We start from the raw sequence: 22,524 nt of genomic DNA, 5'->3' as shown, positions 1-22,524 counted from the left end.
TAAAGGTCAAGGGGATGCTGCTTGCAGCCTCTGCTCCCAGCAACCATGGATGACAATGAGTGGTGGACTCGGAAGGAAACAGCTATTTATTCAGTTGTGTCTGCCTTTCATCACCCGGAATGCTTGTTCCTCCAGGAATGCCAGGAGATGCATGGAGAGTTCATGGGATCTGCGTGTGGCCATCATGGACCCTATACTCCTGATGTCCTCTTTTGGTCCTGTATTCTCTTCTTCACCACCTTCATCCTCTCAAGCACCTTAAAGACGTTTAAGACGAGCCGTTATTTCCCAACCCGAGTAGGTAGCATGTTCATGCGTTTCTTTCATGTTAGAATCAAATATAACAGAACCTTTTCTCAGCGTCTATGCTGCTTATGGGGTTGATTGGCCAGGTGGAGAACTCCAGATGTCCTGATGAGCCACACTGGCATTCTCTCCTAGTGTCTGGCAGCCTCTTTCGTAGATCTGTGGTTGGGAATGAAGGGTTAATACTTAAAATCTTTTTGGTCTACAAGTGCCAGTTAAGGTTAAGGTGGTAGTGATGGTTTTAAAAAAGTTATTAAGTCTTATTTCCAGAATGCTGTTACGTTTCATTTCCAGAATTCTGAGACACTTAACACACAATAGCTACAGCTGGCTCCTGAATACAGTAAATTGTGGTTGTGACCTTGGATACTTTAGGGGACCCAAAAATCTTCTCCCAGGGATGGCTTTTTAAATAGCTTATGAAATCACTGACGACAATGACTGCAGCAACCAGCATGCTCCTGACTTGGTTTGTATTACTGTTTGACACCTCAGCAACCTTTCCATGGTGCAGATAGCATTGTTTGTATTATGAACAAGGCTTTTGCCAGTTTTGGCAGGGCAAGATTAGAGGCTGAGTGTGGAGTAGCTACGTGGGCTGTTTCTTTGAAAGGGAACTTGAGAAGGTGGAGAATGGCTACTGGGACCTCCTCACAGAAAGTTAACACTGAAAAGGATAAGTGCATGAATTATTTACATCCTTCAGTCACATGGAAACATCTATAATAAATGACCATTACATTTGCCATGTCAAAAATATAAAAGGAAGATGGGTGATCTACAGTGACCACAAAGTTTGTGCCACAGAAAGGCCCCCTAAAGGCCTTGATTACATGTACTTTTACCACAGTATACCAAGCTAAACCTCAAACATATGAATCAGTGAGAAGAAGCCACATACCTTTTTAATTTGCCAAAAAGTTAGAACAGTCAGATATGAAGAAATACATTGGGTATTTGTAGTTTATTTAAAGAACACAATCATGCTGGGCGTGGTGGCTCACACCTGTAATTCCAGCACTTTGGGAGGCCCACACAGGTGGATCACCTGAGGTCAGGAGTTTGAGACCAGCCTGGCCAACATGTTGAAACCCCATCTCTACTAAAAAAATGAAAGTTAGCTGGGCATGGTAGCACACGCCTGTAATCCCAGCTACTTGGGAGGCTGAGGCATGAGAATCACTTGAACCTGGGAGGTGGAGGTTGTAGTGAGCTGAGATTGTACCACTGCACTCCAGCCTGGGCGACAGAGTGAGATTCTGTCTCAAAAATAAAAAAGTTAAAAAAAAAAAAAGAACACAATCATTTGATGCCTTCTGAAATAGAACTGAGAAAAAATTTGTTTTAGTGATGATATACTATTGTAGATAGTATTAATAAATGTTTAAGGAGAAGATAATATTAAAAAGGGTATTCATTTTGCTGGCAAGAGATCTACCATCAGTACATCAAAAATGGGGATGTGCTCCCAGTCCTCTGTTGGGGGATGGGTGGTAGTGGCCTTCAGAGAAACCTATTTATGTGGCCAGTGGTGTGGCCTTACCTGCAGTAAATGAAAAACCTTCTTGGTGTTTCATGGAGAAAATCAGCTTTTGGGTGGAGCATTATTTATGGCATTTTTTTTCATTGCACACAATAAATTTCTGACCTATACATGTATAATACAGCATTTTCTTTTCTTCTTCTTCTTTTTTTTTTTTTTTGAGATGGAGTCTCACTCTGTTGCCCAGGCTGGAGTGCAGTGGTGCAATCTTGGCTCACTGCAACCTCCGCCTCCCGGGTTCAAGTGATTCTCCTGTCTCAGCCTCCCAAGCAGCTGGGGTTACAGGCACGTACCATGCCTGGCTAATTTTGTATTTTTAGTAGAGATGGGGTTTCTCCATGTTGGTTAGGCTGGTCTCGAGCTCCCAACCTTAGGTGATCCGCCTGCCTCAGCCTCCCAAAGTGTTGGGATTATAGGGGTGAGCCACCATGCCCAGCCAATACAGCATTTTCAATAAAAGATATTCTTAGTTTAAATCATACAAAAATTCATAATATGAGTTTGTGAATGTGTGTGATAGTGTGAGACCAACTGTAAAGGTTTGGTTTTTGGTTTTTAAAGGCTAAGCAGTTGGTATTAAGCAAGCACATATTTTAATGAAACTGTAACTCAGGAACAGTTTAAAATATTAGTTTCTCACTTATATTTCAAAGCAGAAAAAGGGCCGAATTATCCCTTTAAGTGCTGTCAAGAATTCACTTGGGTTTGTGATATTTGGTGGTACAATGCCAGATGCCCACAGCAGCATAATATTGTACTTTGCTAAAGGTAGACAGATGAATTCTCTATTTCTCAGCAGTCATTTCCCCAAAAAGTATAATGTTTGTTTTTAGTTAAAATAGTATTGTTTTACCGTACCACATGATGACTCCCTGGAAGTTGTCATGCGAAGTGCCCCAAATTTGTATTTTCTCATTTCTGAGCTCTTTGCCTGCCTCCATTTCTACATTTTTCAGGGGCCAGAGGCTCATCTCTGCCATTTTTCCATGTATCGCCTCCTGATTTGACTTCACTGCTTATCTGCTGTGACTAGCAGTGTGATTTTGGACACTTTGAATTTCAGATGTGGCCAGGCACAGTGGCTCACATTTGTAATCCCAGCACTTTAAGAGAGGCTGAGGCAGGCGGATCACCAGAGGTCAGGAGTTCGAGACCAGCCTGACTAACATGGCAAAACCCAAAAATTAGCTGGGTGTGGTGGCAGATGCCTGTAATCCCAGCTATTTGGGAGGCTCAGGCAGGAGAATCACCTGAACCCGGGAGGCGGAGGTTGCAGTGAGCCGAGATCACCCTACTGCACTCCAGCCTGGGCAACAGAGCGAGACTCTGTCTCAAAAAAAAAAAAAAAAAAAAATTTCAGATGCAAAGAAACTTTATGTGATGTTATAAAAGACAATTCTTTCCATTTTGGTTATTTCAGTATTTTAGTTGCAACCTGGGATTAAATTAGAGTTTCAAATGTGATGAAAAGTAGAACGATAGCATTCTATAATTTTCCTACTGCTCTGCACCAAATTCCAGAGTCTCTGGAGTTTCTATTTCAAATTATTCAGTCGAATGAAACAGGATTTATTGCTGTTTGCTTAACATATATTTGTTTGGTTGAAAGGATTTTTCCAGAAACTGTAGGAAAATAAAGCAGAATCAGCTGGGTGAAATATAGCACAAACATTGGATTAGGATGTGGTGAGTTGTGAACAATCAGGATTCTGGTTATGACTGGGGCGCCTGTCTCATAGGAGCTTAATACCATGTGAGCCAGGAATGCAGTGTCCAAGGCCCATGGCCTGGAGACCTGGATGCTGGCTGTGGACCTTGGGCAAGTCCTTCATCCTCTCTGTGCCTCACCTCATCTGCACAATGTTGTGATGACACCTGCCGTCTCTTTCCAATTATGCTTCAAGGATACAGTGAGATCTGATATGATGAACCAAGAGTATAAGGTGGTGTGCCATGGTGGGTCCTAGTTTAGCATGCTCCCTGCCTTTTCCTCTCTGACATTTTCTTCAATTTGGGAACAGATGGGATTGACAGAAGGAGGGGAGCTCATGGTGTAGTAATACTCTACTCAACTATGCCTACTGGTGTTACCTTCTAATGTTGAGTTGGATTTCCTAAAGCAGCCCACTTTGTTACTGAAGTTGCTGACTCCTGTGGAAATCCCCATACTAAGCAGCCTTACAAAATCCAGTCCCCATAGAATAGTGACTCCACACAGGCATCAAAAATGGATTGTCTTCAATTATGTTACAAAACAAAGGCCTTTTTGGGGGATGGAGGATGATTGGGTGTTTGGATTGAAATGTAGACAAAGGGGCTGGGTGTGGTGGCTCATGGCTATAATCCCAGGACTTTGGGAGGCCAAGGTGAGTGGATTGCTTGAAGTCAGGAGTTCAAGACCAGTCTGGCCAACATAGTGAAACCCTATATCTCTACTAAAAATACAAAAATTAGCCAGGCATGGTGGTGCATGACTGTAATCCCAGCTACTGGGTTGAGGCACGAGAATCGCTTGAGCCCAGGAGGTGGAGGTTGCAGTGATCTGAGATCGTGCCACTGCACTCCAGCCTGGGTGACAGAGTGAGACTCGGTCTCAAAAAAAAAAAAAAGGGGGGACAAAGATAGCATGTGTATTTTGAGCAAAATACACATTTTATAATAAAATTTTATAAACCTTATAAAATCAATGGTATAAAATCAATATTTAAGATTATAACTTATATGTTACTTAATTTCATTAAATAGAAAAAGAAATTCAGCCCTTCTGATGCCTAAACATATTGTAAGAAAGTGTACTATGGCTGCCCTTTTTTCTGCCTCACAAAACAGAGGGCTGTTTCTACAAGGCCAAGTTTTGTATAAATGCAATTTTTTTTTTTTTTTTTTTTTTGAGATGGAGTCTTGCTCTGTCGCCTGGCTGGAGTGTGGTGGTGTGATCTCACTGCAACCTCTGCCTCCTCCCGAGTAGCTGGGACTACAGGCACGCACCACCACACCCAGCTAATTTTTGTAATTTTAGTAAGAGACGGGGTTTCACCATGTTGGCTAGGATGGTCTCGATCTCTTGACCTCGTGATCTGCCTGCTTCGGCCTCCCAAAGTGCTGGGATTACAAGCATGAGCCCGGCCAAGTGCTATTCTTTATTTCAGATTGAGAGTTGGGAAAAACTGGAGCAAATAATGGGTTTCTTTCTTGCTTAAAAATGTATTTATATGTATGTCTTAATATATACAAGGCAGTTTCCCCTGGAATAAAAGTCTAGAATGTACTGCTTAATTTTACACATGTGTGCAGACAATACTATCTGTGAGTGATAAGTGGATTAATACGTGGATTGGGTCAACTGATTATTAGCCTGTTAGGAGTCGTCTGTGTGAGACACGGTGGTATAAATGTGAAGCTCTCACTGTATGCAGATGTTCATGTGAAAGATAGTATTTTCTTCCTGTAAATATCTTTTGATTTCCATTTGTATGGAATCCCAATGAACATATCTTTGGAACACATAATGTGTCAAAATTTGTATTTTGTTCATTGATCTAAATGCCCATGTAACTAATCAGAAATCCAATTTGGCTCAGATTGGGAATTTTCTTTTAAAGGAAAAAAAAATACAGAAAAGACTACTGGAAGAATCATGTTCAAATGACATTTTACGTCAATGTTTCTTCAGTATTTTGGAGTTGACTTGGTTGTTTTCTCCTACCTACGATAGAATGTGCCTGCTGTTTCTCTGTCTCTCACTTTGGGCTTGCAGGAAGTACAACGGGAGTAGCCTGAGCCTCTTGTTCCCTGTATAATTTATTTGCTTTACCTGAACTGCCTTACCTGCAGTTCATAGTGAGAACACCTGGGGTTGTACTCTGACTCCACCTTTAGGTGTGATAGGGCCAAGTTGCTTTACTTCTCTGGGCGTTTTTCTTTAGAATGAATGGGTTAAACTAGATGAGCTCAGAAGTCCCTTCCTGCCCTAACATTCTCTTCTATTTTTATTTTCCTGTGGTTACTATTGTTAGGGTCAGACATGTGAAATGTGAGGGACCATTTAGAGATTTAGATGTTATATTTTTTGATTATTACAGAGTGTACACCGAAGTTTAGGACCTGTGTCATTTTTAGTGTCCCCACCCCATTTCTATTCCTGCTCTACTTGTCTTTACTTTCTTTGTAATCATCTCATTTTTTTTCCACTCTTGAGACTCATAACTTTTCAGTCCATGAGCTAGTTTGCTACCATCCCCCTCAAAAACAAATCTATTTAAAACACCCTCCTAGAAAAGCCTCCGAACCACCTTCAGCTAAATTTGTAACATTTATAGAGTATTTTAAAATTTTAATTCAACTGGAGTTATGATCCCCAAACAAGTGCTGACGAAGCTATCACAGAAAGGATGTCTTTTTCACCTTGTAGGTATCATTGTTGCTAAATCACATCAGTACAGGCCTTCTGTGGGGAGACAGCAGGGAGCAGGGGCAGGACTAGGGGATGGGAGTAGATACAATTGTGATCCTATCCTTTCTTTAAAGTAAAAAATCCTAAGTTATAAAACAAGGTTCTGGGCCAAGCAGAGTGGCTCACACCTGTAATCCCAGCACTTTGGGAAGTTGAGGCGGGCAGATCGCTTGAGCCCAGGAATTTGAGAGCAGCCTGGGCAACATGGCACAACCCTATCTCTGCAAAGTACAAAAAAAAAAAAAAAAATTAGCCAGGCATGGTGGTGTGCGCAGATAGTCCCAGCCACTCAGGAAGGCTGAGGTGAAAGGATCACTTGAGGCCAGGGAGGTCAAAGCTGCAGTGAGCTGTGATGACACAGTGAGTTATTGCACCCCAGCCTGGGCAACAGAGTGACACCTGTCTCAAAAAAAAAAACAAAAAAAAAAAAACAAAGTTCTGCACTCTTGAATTGGTAATATAAGATGACCTGCACGGTGTCACAGAGATTTCCCACTCAGTAAATCACTCTGAAAGAGTTTGCTTAAGATTCTGTAGACTTGCGGTATTTAATGTGGGTAGTCAATAGCTACATGTGGCAAATGGCCACTTGAACTTAGGCTTGTCAAATTGAGACTGTACTGTACACATACAATTATACCAGATCTTGAAGGATTGGTACCAAAAAAGAATATAAAATGTTTCATCAATATTTTATATTGATTAGATACTGAAATGACAGTATTTTAGATATATCTATTAAATAAAATAATTTGATAAATATTATAGTTATTTTCACTTATTTTTATATTTTTTATGTGACTACTAAACAATTTAAAATTGGACATATGGCTAACGTACTTTTTTTTTGAGATGGAGTCTCACTCTGTCACCCAGGCTGGAGTACAGTGGCACAATCTCGGCTCACTCCAACCTCCACCTCCTTGGGTTCAAGTGATTCTCCTGCCTCAGCCTCCGTATAGCTGGGATTACAAGTGTGCACCACCACGCCTGGCTAATTTTTGTATTTTTAGTAGTGATGGGGTTTCACCGTGTTGGCCAAGCTGGTCTTGAACTCCTGACCTCAAGTGATCCACCCACCTCAGCCTCCCAAAGTGCTGGGATTATAGGCGTGAGCCACCTGCCTGGCCTGGCTAATGTAATTCTACTGGACATGCTACTCTACACTTACATGGTATGGGGTAGGCAGTGAAATACCATAGGTAGAAGGTAATTCAGTGAAGCATTCAAAGAGACAGAAACAACACAAATATTTTTGCTGGAGGCGGGAGCACTGTGTGGCATAGAACACCCTCCAGAAAGCAGAAAATTTTTCTGCCTGAAAACCAATGTATATGTAAGACCCCAATTAAAAACAAAAGCAAATAAGGCCCAAACTGTCTTCCCTCAGCTTTACCTGGGAGCTGCTACCTTTGCACTTATTTTTCTAGCATCTTCTAGGTGCCAAGGATATTAGCCACATGAGGGAGAGGAGCATATGTCTTTCATTTTAGGCATCATTCTTTTGTGGTTCCCCCTACCCCAGGTATTGTTGAGTCTGTCCAAAGCTGGGTGAAATACCACGCAAGTCTTGCTGCTCTCAGTGTGCTGCTTCTCTCGGCCTTGGTGGAGGCTGAGCCTGTTGCCGGTACCCACCAGCCCAGTAGGTTTTGATGCTGCTTCCTGAAAGAGATCGTATTTGTTTCATTTTTCACTAGTCACAGTTGTTGTTTAAACTACATCCAATTTGGGGGAAGAATACTTGCCTCTGATGGAAAGGGAGATAGGTGATTTATTGCTTCAAGTGTTTTAAATTAAAAGCTATTCTCACACACACACACACAAAAAGAAAGAAAGAAAGAAAAAGAAAAGAAAGGGAATTCAAATCAGGAGGAAATGGTGGTTTTTCCTGTAAGTGAGGTTTCAGCCAGGCACATTTTCAATACAGGGTACATAAATGGGAGGAGGACTTGGTTAATTAAATATTTCGTGTACAACCATATATGACTAGAATACATTCTTAGACTTCAGTGAGCCTACATGGCAGTCATGAGAGGTACGTATTAAATAAGTTCTGGGTCTTTGTTTCCTGTTAGGACAAATAGTTAACAGTGGCTATTCTATACTGACTACTTGCTCAGGCCTGGGTTAAGTGCTAGGGGGATACAACAGAAATTTAGAAGATAGTGTCTGTCATCAGATAGGAAGGAAAAACACATGAAACAATCAGGTGCCATATGCGACAGTAGTAAACAGTTGGATGCCCAACTGGGATGTATGTGCCGTAGAAGTTCAGAAGAGAAAAGGGCCACTGGGCCCCAGGATGGTCAAGTGGGCTTCATGTTGGGGATGGGGAGGCAGTGGATACTCAGAGAATTTATATTACATTCAGAGAAGAACTAACAAAACCATGGAGGAGGAACTGGAAACCTTGGGCTTCAAAGTAAAGTGAAGTCAGGCTAAGGTACCAGTGGTATTACGTGTGGCTAAGATATATTTTGCTCTCACTCTTTTGGAAGCTTAATTAAGGCAGGCATGGGTCATTTGCCAGGCACTGTATTTTATTAAAGCCACACTATAAAATGAGGCAGTCCTTTTAAGATGGATCCTAAATTGGATGGGAATCTCCAACAAAATAGAGATATGTGCCATGGCAGAAAATAAAGCAGTAAAGAAGTACAGGAAGTTCTGGGGGGAGGGAGGTGGCCAATTTTAAGTAGGATCATCAGAGAAGAGCTCAAGGAGGTGATATTTGAGTTGAACCTAAAAGACGTGAGGGAGCTACCCAAGAGGTTACCTGGAGGAAAAGCATTTTAGGTAGAGGCATGAGCAAGTACAAATACCCCGAGGTGGGAGTGAGCCTGGCATGTTTAAGGAAACAGCAAGGTGGTCTTTGTGTCTGGAGCAGAGTGGACAAGCAGGAGAGCAATAGGAGCTGAGGTGGGAGATGTGATGATGCCAGTTGTGTGGCCCTCAGGCCAAGAAGGCTTTTTGGCCCAGAAGCCATTTCAGGGTTTTGATAGAGGAGTGACATGACCCAACTTATGTTTCAAATGATTACTCCAGTGGCTGCATTTAAAAAACACTGGAGGGCAAAGGCAGAAGCAAGTCAGAGGCTGCTACCATTACCCAAACAGGAGCTGATGGTGACTTGGATCTGGGTGGGAGCAGTGGCGGTGGTAAGAAGTGATCAGACTTGGGATATGTTCTGAAGGGAGAGCCAATAGGACTTGCAAATAGACTGGATATTGGGTATGAGGGAGAAGTGGAGTTGATGCTGCTGCTGAGGTTTTTGGCTACCACTGAAGACCTTGGCTGGTCCCAGAAAATCCAAGTTCTCAGAACTACAGTCCCAACTTTGCCCTAAATGCCCCAAACATAACTCTTCAGAGGCTGGTCTGGGTTATGTTAGCATTTGTCAGGAGGGTTCATTTTCCCTCATCATATCCACACTTTATGGGCATTAATTGGGCGATTAACATATTCCTGTTGTTTAAATTTGCTTGCATTAATTCAACTGTAAGATGAAAACATTCTTCTGAGGATTTTTAAGGCTTTTACAATACTAACCTCTTTTCTACTGTATTTGACCTGCCAAAACATGTTTCCACTTCTTTCTCATGCCAGGTACGCTCCATGGTGAGTGACTTTGCTGTTTTCCTCACTATCTTCACAATGGTGATTATTGATTTTTTGATTGGAGTCCCATCACCAAAGCTTCAAGTTCCCAGTGTATTCAAGGTAAACAGATCTCAGAGTGCTTGGTGCACTCATGTAATTTCATACATTCTGATGCCAAGTAAATTTCAAAGGCCTTTTCATGTTCTAATCATGAGTTTTACAGCCCTCTAAATCTGAACCTTGCTCCTCATACCTTGTCATTTAGAAAAGCAAACTTCAGACTTTGTTGAATTCAAGTCAGAAAAGCCAGAGAACAGAAAAACCAAGGTTGTTTAATGAATGAAAAGTATTATTATTATTATTAATACCACTTATTGTTCTTAATATATTAATATTTAAACAATGGAATGTGCACATTTACATAAACATATTCAAGACACTGTGGAAACATGGGTCTCTGGAACAAGCCTCGCTAACAGCACTTTCATTGAGCATCAGCTGTATAAGGGCACTGGGAAGGATGAAAAAGGTAAAGGACTTGGCCTGAACCTTCAAAGATGGTGCCCCTTCCTTGAAGGAGGAGAATGGAACTAAGAGGAGCATCATCAGGAGTCTGGGGCTCCTGCCAGAGTAATCATGACATCTCTTTCGAAATCATCTCAATCTGATTTCCTTGTTTGTGTAACTTTCTCTAATATACGGTATTTTTCAAGAACCTGTACAAAAAGTCAGACAAATGATCAATACATGGGGACTCCAAATCAATTTCAGTTTGGGAGCACTGACTAAGTAGACAAAGAAGATAGAAAAGCTGAGCTCAGTTCCATAGATCCCCATAGGGCAGAGAGGAGAGAAAATCTGTACGTGCTCAGTAACTTGAGAAGAATTATGAAGTAGGAAAATGGGAGAAGTTGGTGAGGAGAAGGCCGACAGGAATAAAGGCAGTCCCTGACTTCTAAATGCTCCCTTCAGTTGTCCCTTTCCTTTCTCTTTTTTCTCTCTACCCATGAAGTAGGCCTGTTGAAATACCTTCTTCCATATTGTCTGAAAATTTTTAATTTTGTTGAATTTGCTGAAATGCCACCAGTTGGAAGTTTATGGACTAACCAATCCCTCTTGTAAGTATAATACCTTCTAGAATATGACATTCTCACCTTTGTGTGAATGAGCACAATCAGCTTTCTCTCTAATACCTAGCTGAGGTCAGTGCTTCAGGAGGAATGGATTTTGTGTAAAAATAGGTAATTTGGGAACATTAAGCAGTCCTTGGAAAAGTTCCCTAAGGGATAGGCCTAAGATAGTCAGAAGGCACTGAATTTCTGGGACATCTGTGAAGAAGGCCTCTGGGAGGTAGGACAGGGGAGAAAGGGAAGTGGGAGAATGTCAAAGAATATGTTGCTCATGACAGACTCCATTTTCAGGAGGCAGAGAAGAAGATTTCTTCTTTTTGTCCCTCCCTGTTGTACCACATGACACTTAACTCCCAAAACCCAATCTGAGGGCTAGTACTATTACTAGGGTATAACGTCATTAAGGGTTTATTTAATAAGTTTTTGTGTTGGTCTGATAACTTAACTACCACTTAGAACATTGTTACTAAGGAAACATAGATTCTGTAAACTTTCAGAAGCTAACCCATTCATAATTTTGGACTTGGTGGTGTTATTAAAGAGTCTTTGAATCCTAGAGCCATACTAATAAGGAACCAAATCAAATATAACAGTCTACGCTTCGTTTCTTGAGTTTGGGTCAACTCTGGGCCAGTTGGTATCCCTGGCCTTTTATCCTCTAGCACCACTTGCCAAAAAAGGGGGAACTTGTCTTCCTCGGAGTACACTGCAGGGGTAGGGTCAGGATCTAGGTGAGTTTAGATATGTTGTGAACACCCCAATAAGATTTATAAACAGTTGTATTACAGGGGAATTGGAGAGGATCCTAGGTCAAACAAACCCCCAACTTTAGCCGTCTTAGGCTCCTTCTCAGGTCTCTGATGGCTGGACTCCTGTTTCACTACTGATGGGAGAAGACCGTTGGAGCAATCCAGTCCTATCAAAGCCCAAGAGATGCAATGCAGATGGCTCCACTTTGCCTTTGTTTATGCTGTAGACACACATTATATGGCTCTGGAGAGAAGTAGTAGGAGAATAGTCTAAGTTATGTATATTTTTCTTTGGAAGTCATTAAATTTTTTTTACAACAGATATAGTTGTTAATTATGTTTTAATTGGGTTAATGTTGAGATACAGTTGTTTTCTCTCTACACAGAGGTTTGGAAAGTAAGTGGAAGGAAGTGCAAGATTAATTAATATTTCACAAGAAATTGATAATTGAAGATTGACTGTTTCAAAGGGGATTTGGAACTATTACTGAGCAAAAGGGGCTTGCTGCCCAATGTGCTAGAAGCCAATACTATGATACCAGGTTTTTGACAGAAGAAAAGTTTTTTATTTCAAGTTTACTAACAAGGAGACAGGAATTCAGCTCAAATCTGTCTCTCTGCACTGGCTTTACTGCAATAATTAGAAAAGGTTTAGGGGGTGGATTCTGGGATAGTAGGTTATTGGTAGAAGGAAAGGGGAGGTCTGGAAAGTCCTCAAGCATTCATAGTTATCTCTTCATGCTACCTTGGGTCCCATGTGCCAAGGGAGTTTCAGCAAGTTGTTTCTTTTCTTATCTACCATCCTGCAAACCCAAGAATTTCTGTTAGTCGTTGGTGTCTTTAACTCTGGGGAATGGTTTCAGAACAAGGTCATAGATTTCCTAAGGAGTTGCTGTATTTCATGCCTTTTTTTTTTTTTTTAGGAACCCTCACTCAAGAATAAAAAGAAATATGGATATTGTGATCCAGTTTGATATGTTTTACCCTAATGACTATAACTTAAACTACCAAAATAATATATTTTTTCCCCCTTAGCCAACAAGGGATGATCGCGGATGGATCATTAATCCCATTGGCCCCAATCCCTGGTGGACTGTGATAGCTGCAATTATCCCAGCTCTTCTCTGCACTATCTTGATATTCATGGATCAGCAGATCACAGCCGTCATTATTAACAGGAAGGAACATAAGCTCAAGGTAAAAAGAGGTTCTGACCTAGAAGGCTGCTATGGCAATCTGTTACATTTTTTTTTTTTTTTAATTGTAGGGTAAGCACATTTATACCAGAAACTGTAGAATCTCATAGAAGAGGTTCATAAGGGGTTTCCATTCTTTGTTAACAAAGACTGCTTTGGAGATGAGACTAGAGTGGAGCATGGTGGTATGGTATGAAAGCAACGTGGACTCCATTACTGTCCTCTCACACCTGTGGGGAAGGTGATTGGGTAGAGTTCCTGGTGATCCCTATATAGCTATATGCTTTGGGTCAAGCAGCTGTACAGCTTGTCTTCCTGACGTTCAGGTGGGGGCCTGGGCCACTGTTTCCTAGAGGCAGGTATTCTCCCATTGGTGTCTGTTACTATAGTTTCTAGGCTGAAACTGGAACCCTAGGATCCTAGGGAAGTAACAGAGCAGGCAAGCAACATCCAAATCTGTCAAGGATCTGGGGGTATGTGGTAGGAAGCCAATAAGGACATTTATCTCTAACTCCTATAGTTTCTACCGTCTAGAATGGTCAAGATGTGGCATGGTGTCTGATTACTCTTCCAGAGAAGAATGGATCTTTGAATGTGTAAGACTCAGAGTAAGCTAGAGGCACTTGGAAAAAGAATCAATATTGGCATATATAAGACAGGCTAAGATTCCCCTTTTTCTTCTTTGTTTCCTCCTAACCAGGAGGGGCTACAAGACTCCTCTTGGATCCCGGAACCCCTTCCTTCTTATCCATACACCCCTTCCTGCTTTGGGCCTGAGACCCCTAGCTCACTGTTCTGTGCCCGACTACAGCTAGCCTACTGATGTGTTTCCCCACAGAAAGGCTGTGGCTACCACCTGGACCTACTGATGGTGGCCATCATGCTGGGTGTCTGCTCCATCATGGGCCTGCCCTGGTTTGTAGCTGCAACCGTCTTGTCCATCACACATGTGAACAGCCTCAAGCTAGAATCTGAATGCTCTGCTCCTGGAGAACAGCCCAAATTCCTGGGCATCCGAGAACAAAGAGTGACAGGCCTTATGATCTTTGTGCTGATGGGCTGCTCAGTCTTCATGACGGCTATCTTAAAGGTAATCATCCCTTCACTTATTCGGCAAATATCAAGGGCCTGATTTGTGCCAGGAATCATGCCAGGTGCTGGAAATACAGTGGTGCCAAACAGATATACGTACAAATCCCTGCCCTGAAAGAGTTTATTCTACAGAGGTAAGACAGATAATATGTAGTTAAGAAAATTAGTTAAGAAAACAAACATGATAACTACAGAATGTCAGTAGTGATATAAAGGAAATACACAGTGCTTTCTGGCACGATAGAGAATTCAGAGGGGTCTATTTTAGTTAGGGTGGTCAGAGAAGACTTCTCTGAGGAGATGCTATTTAAGATGAGGTGTAGGCCAGGCGCGGTGGCTCACACCTGTAATCCCAGCACTTTGGGAGGCTGAGGCGGGCGGATCATGAGGTTAGGAGATTGAGACTATCCTGGCTAACACGGTGAAACTCCGTCTCTACTGAAAATACAAAAACAAAATTAGGCGTGGTGGCGGGCACCTGTAGTCCCAGCTACTTGGGAGGCTGAGGCCGGAGAATGGCGTGAACCCAGGAGGCAGAGCTTGCAGTGAACCGAGATTGCGCCACTGCACTGCAGCCTGGAAGACAGAGCGAGACTCTGTCTCAAAAAAAAAAAAAAAAAAAAAAAAAGAAGATGAGATGGAGCCAGTCATGCCATGGATGGTGGGAGATGGCATGGAAGGAGGGGAGAAAAGCAGTCTAGTCAGGCCCTGAGGTGGGAAAGAGTGGTAAGTGTTCTACGAAATGTCAGGGCCATGTAGCTCATGGGCATTGAGTCAAGACAAGAGCACAGTGCAATAAGAAGGAAAGAGGGGCGGGGCAGATCACATTGTCGACAGTGCGCAAGGTAATCTTTGAAGGGTTTTAACAGGAGAGGGACATGATCCAGCTAGTTTAAAAAGATCACTCTGGCTGATGTCTACGGAAGAATAGAAGCAGACAGACCAGTGAAGCTGTTGCAGGTAACAGATGCTGGTGTCTTTGATAAGGAAGCTGGTAGCAGGGACAGATAAAAAGGCATGGCTTCTGTATAGCATGGTGGCAGACCCAAAGGTCTCAATTGTTGACTGGATGTGGAATGGGGTGAGGAAAATAGAAAAATCGAAGAAGCCTATTAGGTTTCTGACTTGACCATCTGGTGGAGAGTGATGACATTTATTAAGATGGAAAAGATTGTATGATTTTTGTGAGGAGTAGGGCTGTGATCAGATTTGGAGTGAGATGTCTGGGAGTCATCTAAGTGAAGAGGCTAGAGGAGGCTTCTGGAATAAAATATAAATTTGAGAGTCACCAGCACATAGGTGGTACTGAAAGCCGAGGGAGTAGATGAGAGAACTCAGGGAAAAGAGAAGATGTAAAAGAGAAGTGGGACATAGGAGAAGAGCAGAGTTAGAGGTTGGGTAGAGGAAGAGATAGCAACAGAGTCTCAGAAGGAGTTGCCAGAGAGGTGGAAGGAAAACTAGGGGGATGTGGTATCAGGGAAGCCAAGTGAGGAAAATGTTTCAAGAAAGAGGGTTGGGTAGACACATCTTGGAAGATGAAGGCTAAGCTAAGGCCATTGGATTTAGCAACATTGGAGGCCTCAGGTTATCTGACAAGAGCACAGTCAGTGGATTGCATTAGTTTCTGCTGCCTGTGGGTGATTTAGAAGTAGAAGCAAAAGCAGAAACTGACCACGATAAAAATCATTTTGTTCTGAAATGAAATGATTACATGTATTTTAAATTACAGGCCTCCATGTCTGGCTCTTCCTCCACCCCCGTCTGGGGATGGGCAGACACACACGCGCGCACACACACACACACACACACACACACACACACACATACAGACACCCCTCTTTAACAGAAATGAAGCCTTTTAAATCTTCCATAATCTCAAAATTTTTCCAAATCCTTAGGGATTTAGTGTACTTTAACATGGAACTTTTTTACTGACCAGTAACTTGAGGCAGGAGTTGAGGGTATCTTATCAGAGAAGGAATTCAGTGGAACTATAGGGTAGAAATCCAATTATAGGTGGCTAAAGAGTGAATAGGAGGGAAGGAAGTAAAGAGTGCAGGCAAATCTTTCAAGAGGTTTTCTGTGAAGCAGGATGGAAAATAGCAGTGGCTCGGATAAGAAGTGGGGCTGAAAGAGAGGGGGTTTTTTTTTTTTTTTTTTTTTTCCCCAGTACGGATAGAGGATACTTTGAACATTAAAAAAATGTTTTGTGGGTGGAAGGCCTGCATTTGGGAGATTGGGGTAAGAAGGAAACTTTACGGCTGTATTACCAGGCACCAATCATTCTGGAGCACTGCCTTGTCTCCCTTGCCTCCTCTTTCCTTCTTTTTGGCAAATCTTCAACCACCCCAGCCTGTACCACAAATGCCCTCAAGGGTGAGAACTGAGAGGGATGGGAAGGATTTCTGAACCATCTTCCTGTCCCCCAACTTTCCACTCAACCTTACCACCCACCTCTCCTCACGCCCCTTTCCCACCACATATTCCCTGTCCCCATCCCAACTCCCGCTCCCACCTGGTTGAGGCACCATCTGGAAGAGCCTAAACGTTGCTGCTTCTCCAAGATAGAACCATGAAGCCATGGCAGTGGCCATCACCGGGCCTTCCTCTAGCTGCTTCAGGACAGTTCTCTTAGGACAACTATTCAGTAGTTCACAAACAGCATAGAATTGGCATGTCTAGTCACTCTACAGCTGGAACATAAAATCCAATGGGGGGATTTTCTAGTTCGTTGGTTTTTAAATTTTTACTTTAAGTTCTGGAATACACGTGCAGAACGTGCAGGTTTGTTACATAGGTATACACGTACCATGGTGGTTTGCTGTACCTGTCAACCCATCATCTAGGTTTTAAGCCCCACATGCATTAGGGATTTGCCCTAATGCTCTCCCTCCAATTGCCCCGAACCCCCTGACAGGCCCTGGTGTGTAATGTTCCCCTCCCTGTGACCATGTGTTCTCATTGTTCAGCTCCCACTTATGAGTGAGAACATGCGGTGTTTGGTTTTCTGTTCCAGTGTTAGTTTGGAGGGATTTTCTAAATCTAAGAATTAGGTTTGGGAATATTCTTTAGCTCTAAAATAAAAACGAGTCCATTTTAGTTTTCAGCTCTGAGACTTTCCTTGCCTTGATTCTATAGGCCCAATTTCCCTACCTCATAGTCAATCTGAAGATTACCTAGGTTGATAGACATGATGTGATCAGAAAGTCGTATTTAAATACTATGTGGATGTTCAAGTGCAATATAATAATGTCGGTGTTTCCCCCCAGACCGTTACCTCTCTGATAAGATACCTCCCCACTCTTGCCCTCAAGCCACTGGTCAGTAAAAATGGAAGCTTTTTTGGTTCACGTTAAAATGCATCAAATCCTTGAGGAAGTGATTGTGAGATTACAGAAGATTTAAAAGGCATTATTTCTATAAGAGAGGGGTGTGTTTGTGTGTGTGTGTGTGTTTGTATGTGTTTGTGTATGTGTGCCCATCCCCATGGAGGAGGAAGAGCCAGATGGGTGAGATGGGAGGCCTAACTTACTTGTAATCATTTCATTTCGGAACAAATGATTTTTATCATTGTCAGCTTCTGCTTTTGCTTCTACTCCTAAGTCACCCACAGGCAGCAGAAACTAATGCAATGTTTCTGCAGCTATTTTGTGGCTTTGTTGCATTCTTGGAGATTTAAAAGTTTATATAGTTTTGAGTGTGCTATGACACCAAATTTAATTTCTGGCCTTTCTTGTCCTTTTGTCTTCAGTTTATTCCAATGCCAGTACTCTATGGAGTTTTCCTCTACATGGGAGTTTCTTCACTACAGGGAATTCAGGTATTGTATGGTTCAGCCAGGGAAGTTTCTTCTTACTGCATGTCCTGTCCAGGGAGAGACAGCTCCCCAAGAGAAGCACAACCAGTTCTTCAGAAAATTATTTCCTAGTCTTGCCACTTAGGCTATTTTAGACACTTATTTGGATACCGGGAGAAAAACAGCCATGTTGGCAGGAGAGTACAGAGACTTTCAGGGTGGTCTGGCTTGATGTCATGGCCCCAGTCATTCATTAATTATTCAACAGACAATTTTTTTTGGCACGTATTAAACATTAGGTGCTTTGCCAGGTGCTGGTAAACTTGGATCTGAAAGGTTGATCAGGAACCAAACTGGCTTTCACTCATGGACAGATCTAGTTCAGTGTCAGGCTAACGTGTAAAAATGGGGTGTTTAACTTTGAGGGGGTTCACTGGCAGAAGAGAGTTGGGGAATAGTGCGAGTTGCTCCTGGTAAGGAGATGTCACTTCTTGTTATACTCTGCATTTTTCCATCCATCAACTCATTGCTCTAAGTCTTTCAAAAAGAAAAATCAGGAGCTTGTCATTGATAACTTGGGTATTCCAGATAATATAGTAACTTAGGCTTATGATTCTTTGTTTGAATGGAATGCCCAATGGCCATTCTTATATACTGAGTTCGAATATGAACGTGGGCGGATTATTTAATCTCTGGTTCTCTTTTTTCCTTTTTGTAAGGATGATCATTTTTTATATATCTAGGATGTTATGAGGTTTTATTTTATCTTTTCACTATAAATAATCAATGAATAGCTCCAAACTCCTAAAACAGGTAAGAGATTTGGTTTTGATAATAAGCAAAAGATGTAATTTTGTTTCCAACACCCCTGAGAAAGAGCTCTCTTAGGAGCCACAGAGTGGGATGGGAGAAAGAAGTTTGAACCTAGAATTAGAAAAGATGGATTCAAATTTTGACTTTGCCACTTACTAACCTTGGCCAAATTGCCTGGTCTTTTAAAGTCTCAGTTTCCATTTCTGTCCAGAGGAAATGGTGTTACCTACCTTTCAGAGCAGGTGATGTAAGAGATATGAATGGGTCTAACAAAGCTTCTGACCCAGAGAGCCCTCCAGAATATAAATGCCAGTTCCTTCCTTTCAGTTCTTTGATCGTCTAAAGCTCTTTGGGATGCCTGCAAAGCACCAGCCAGATTTCATCTACCTGCGGCATGTGCCACTGCGCAAAGTGCACCTCTTCACCCTCATCCAGCTGACCTGTCTCGTCCTGCTCTGGGTCATCAAGGCATCTCCAGCTGCCATTGTTTTCCCAATGATGGTGAGGTGGTTTCAAAAAATAAATTCTTATTATCATTGTTATTTTTTAAATTGTGGTAAAACATTATAACTATAAAATTTACCATTTTTAAGTGTACAGTTGAGTGGCATTAAGTACATTCACATTGCTGTGGAGCCATTACCACCCTCCAGCTCCGGAACTTTTTACATCCTGCAGAGCTGAAACTCTGCACCTATTAAACACTAAATCCCCATTCTCCCATACCCTCAGCCCCTGGCAACCACCATTCTACTTTCAGTCTCTATGTATTTGCTTATTCTAGGTACATCATATAAGTGAATCACAATTTGTCCTTTTGCGACTGGCTAATTTCTTTTCTTTCTTTTCTTTTTTTTTTTTTTTTTGAGATGGAGTTTCACTCTTGTTGCCCAGGCTGGAGTGCAATGGCGCGATTTTGGCTCACTGCAACCTCCACCTCCCAGGTTCAAGCGATTCTCCTTCCTCAGCCTCCCTAATAGCTGGGATTACAGGTGCCCGCCACCACGCCCAGCTAATTTTTTGTATTTTTAGTAGAGATAGGGTTTCACTATGTTGGCCAGGCTGGTCTCAAACTCCTGACCTCAGGTGATCCACCTGTCTCAGCCTCCCAAAGTGCTGGGATTATAGACATGAGCCACTGCGCCCAGCTTGTGACTGGCTAATTTCATTTAGCCTAATGTCTTCAAGGTTAATCTATGTTGTAGCATGTGTCAGAATTTCCTTCCTTTTCAAGATTGAATAGTATCCCACTGTATGTAAACACTACATTTTGTTTATCCATTCACCTGTCAATAATACTGCTGTAAATATGGCTGTACAAATATCTGTTAGTGTCTCTGTTTTCAATTCTTTGGGGAATATACCAGGAGTGGAATTGCTAGATCATATGGAAATTCTATCTTTAATTTTTTTTCTAATCTTCTAGATCCACAACCTCCTGGTGGGTTTCTCAATTTTGTCAGAATACGTATAAGGCTTTGCATTTGTGTGTTATATTCATGGGTTAAAGAAATAGTAAATTACTGGGAACTCCTAGAAGGGATCCTATCAATTCCAGATGTATCAGGAAAGTAGTCACTAAAATTAGAGAGAAATGTACTTGAATTTAATAAGCCTGATTTGCCTCATTCCTTGTGCAGTCACCAAATATAGCTAATGAACACCAGTCTACCCAGACAGGATTAATTCTTTGTTTTCCTTTGGCTAAAATGGCCCTCATGGAAAGAAAGTGGAGCAGCAATTGGGATGCCCTGGACCTACCTTTATTGGGGAAATCAGCTGTCAGATTTTAGGCAAGTCACTTTCTCTCCGGGCCTCAGTTTCCTCATTTATAAAGTGAGTGTCAGGCCAGGCCAGAGGGCAGAGACAAAAACCACTGGAGACACATGATGCAGGCCCAAAGCAAGGATTTGGGTAGGGGAATGAATAGGCAAAGGATCAGAAGGAATAAAGATGATCTTCTAAGAACCCATCATCCCACTGTGAGGAATGCTTGGGCTGGCTGTGGCTGGTCTCACCATGGCCCAGCTCCAGCAGAAGCTTTCTACCCACCTGCTGTCCTGTAGCCTTCCTGCTGACCTCTAGCCGTCTGCAGATGAGGAGCTCATCTTTTCAATGACAGAATCCAGTTAGCTGCTCTCTAAGTTGTAGAGCTATTATGATAGTTAAAATATTGTATGTAACATATGTTACCTGGCACAAAGAAAGCATTCAATAAATGGTGAGAGTTATGATTCTTATGAGTTTGATTTTGCTTGAAATGTCCTAGTCTGCTGTGAAAATAAGGCTTTGCTTTGAAGTCCAGGAAGGAAATTAGTACTTTTCATTCACTTTTCCTTTTTCATTTTTCTTCAGGTTTTGGCCTTGGTCTTTGTCAGGAAAGTCATGGATCTCTGTTTCTCTAAGCGAGAGCTGAGCTGGTTAGATGATCTCATGCCTGAAAGCAAAAGAAGAAGTTGGATGATGCCAAAAAGAAGGCCAAGGAGGAAGAGGTCATAGTCCTTGCACCAACTGTATACCTGGGGGCCTCAAATTACAGAACATAGGAAGGGCCACATGAAAAGCTGGCATGTCTGGAATCCCAAGGGTTATATTTAGGAGCTAGGAAGATTACCTCCAAAGATGTTCTCAGCTGAGAATGGATTAGGGATTCTTGCTCCTGTCTGTTCTTCATTTTTGGGTTTGACAACCAGTTATTTTTTCCTTTGTCTACAATCTACTCAACAGGCTCATACCTAGAATGTGAACATACAATATGCCCTTATTAACAGATTCAATGGCTCACATTCTTTCAAAAGGACTAATTTGACAAATATATAAGACCCATCATTTCCTAGAATGTTTGTAATGTATCTAATTGTAAATGGTTGGCACTATGCAAAGATAACTTGCATAGGACTTTCTATCTTTTTTCATTTCCCTCAGCACTTGGCATCTTGTCATCTACACAATGGACCCTCAATAAATGGCCTACATATGCAAAGAAAGAATGTGTAGCAAAATGAAAATACCAGACCAAGAAATGAGTGAGCTGGGAAGTGTTTCCAAATACAGTTAGTGCCTAAAATAGTGTCCTTTGAAAAAACTTTTAAAAGACTTTTTTTTTTTTTAGGCCAGGCACAGTGGCTTATCACTGTAATTCCAGGGCTTTGGGAGTCGAGGCTGGAGGATCACTTGAGGCCAGGAGTTTGAGACCAGCCTAGGCAACATAATGAGACCCTGTCTCTAAAAGAAAAAAAGAATTAGCTGGATGTGGTGGCACATACCTGTAGTCAGCTACTTGGGAGGCTGAGGTGGGAGGATACCTTGAGCCGAGGAGGTTGAGGCTGCAGCGAGCTGTGATCATGCCACTGCATTCCAGCCTAGGCTGAGTGAGATCCTATCTCGAGAAAAAAAAAAAACAAAAGAAAACAAAACAAAAGTTTTGTATTTCTAAATAAGCTTCAACAATGATAAAATATAAAGTCAATGGAAGAAAACTTTAAAGATAATATTGATAGAATTCACTACATAAAATGTTATGCTTTCGGGCATCCAAAACTCTAAACAAAATTTAAAAATAACAGATAAGTTGAGACATGTTAATATCTTTACTATTCAAATTCTTATATATTAATAATATGAAATTGAAATAAGCAATGGACATATATAATTTACAAAAAAGAAGTACAAATGGCCAGTTGCCCTATGACAAAAATTTCATTCTCACTAATAATCAAAGAAATGATTGTGCAGCATCTGGATTTTATGAAATGAAAATAAATATTAAAAAATGAAAATTTAAACAAGGAGAAAACATTATTTTTACTTGTCAAATTGGCAAAGATTTTTTTTTTTTTTTTTTTT

General features: G+C 41.7%; 1 protein-coding gene and 1 long non-coding RNA gene across 2 annotated transcripts in view; one reads left to right on the top strand and one right to left on the bottom strand.

The window, feature by feature from the left end:
- SLC4A8 (solute carrier family 4 member 8) overlaps nt 1–22,524 on the top strand; it is a 92,420-nt gene that overhangs the window by 51,872 nt on the left and 18,024 nt on the right. Inside the window, 8 exon segments of the mRNA XM_017861522.1 lie at nt 136–297; nt 9,909–10,022; nt 12,817–12,978; nt 13,816–14,067; nt 17,821–17,889; nt 19,006–19,179; nt 21,034–21,121; nt 21,124–21,170. Of these exon segments, the coding sequence (XP_017717011.1) occupies nt 136–297; nt 9,909–10,022; nt 12,817–12,978; nt 13,816–14,067; nt 17,821–17,889; nt 19,006–19,179; nt 21,034–21,121; nt 21,124–21,170 (1,068 nt within the window).
- Nucleotides 171–4,003, bottom strand: LOC108521601 (uncharacterized). Its single transcript, XR_001883225.1, has 3 exons — nt 3,941–4,003; nt 351–465; nt 171–257 (listed from the first exon to the last, which is right to left on the bottom strand). It is a non-coding gene; the product is annotated as an uncharacterized LOC108521601 (long non-coding RNA).

Source organism: Rhinopithecus bieti, unplaced genomic scaffold (assembly GCF_001698545.2).
Source record: "Rhinopithecus bieti isolate Rb0 unplaced genomic scaffold, ASM169854v2 scaffold_56806, whole genome shotgun sequence".
In the NCBI taxonomy this organism is placed as follows: domain Eukaryota; kingdom Metazoa; phylum Chordata; class Mammalia; order Primates; family Cercopithecidae; genus Rhinopithecus; species Rhinopithecus bieti.
Note: the sequence above shows the minus strand (reverse complement) of the source record. Positions and strands in the feature narration are given on the sequence as shown.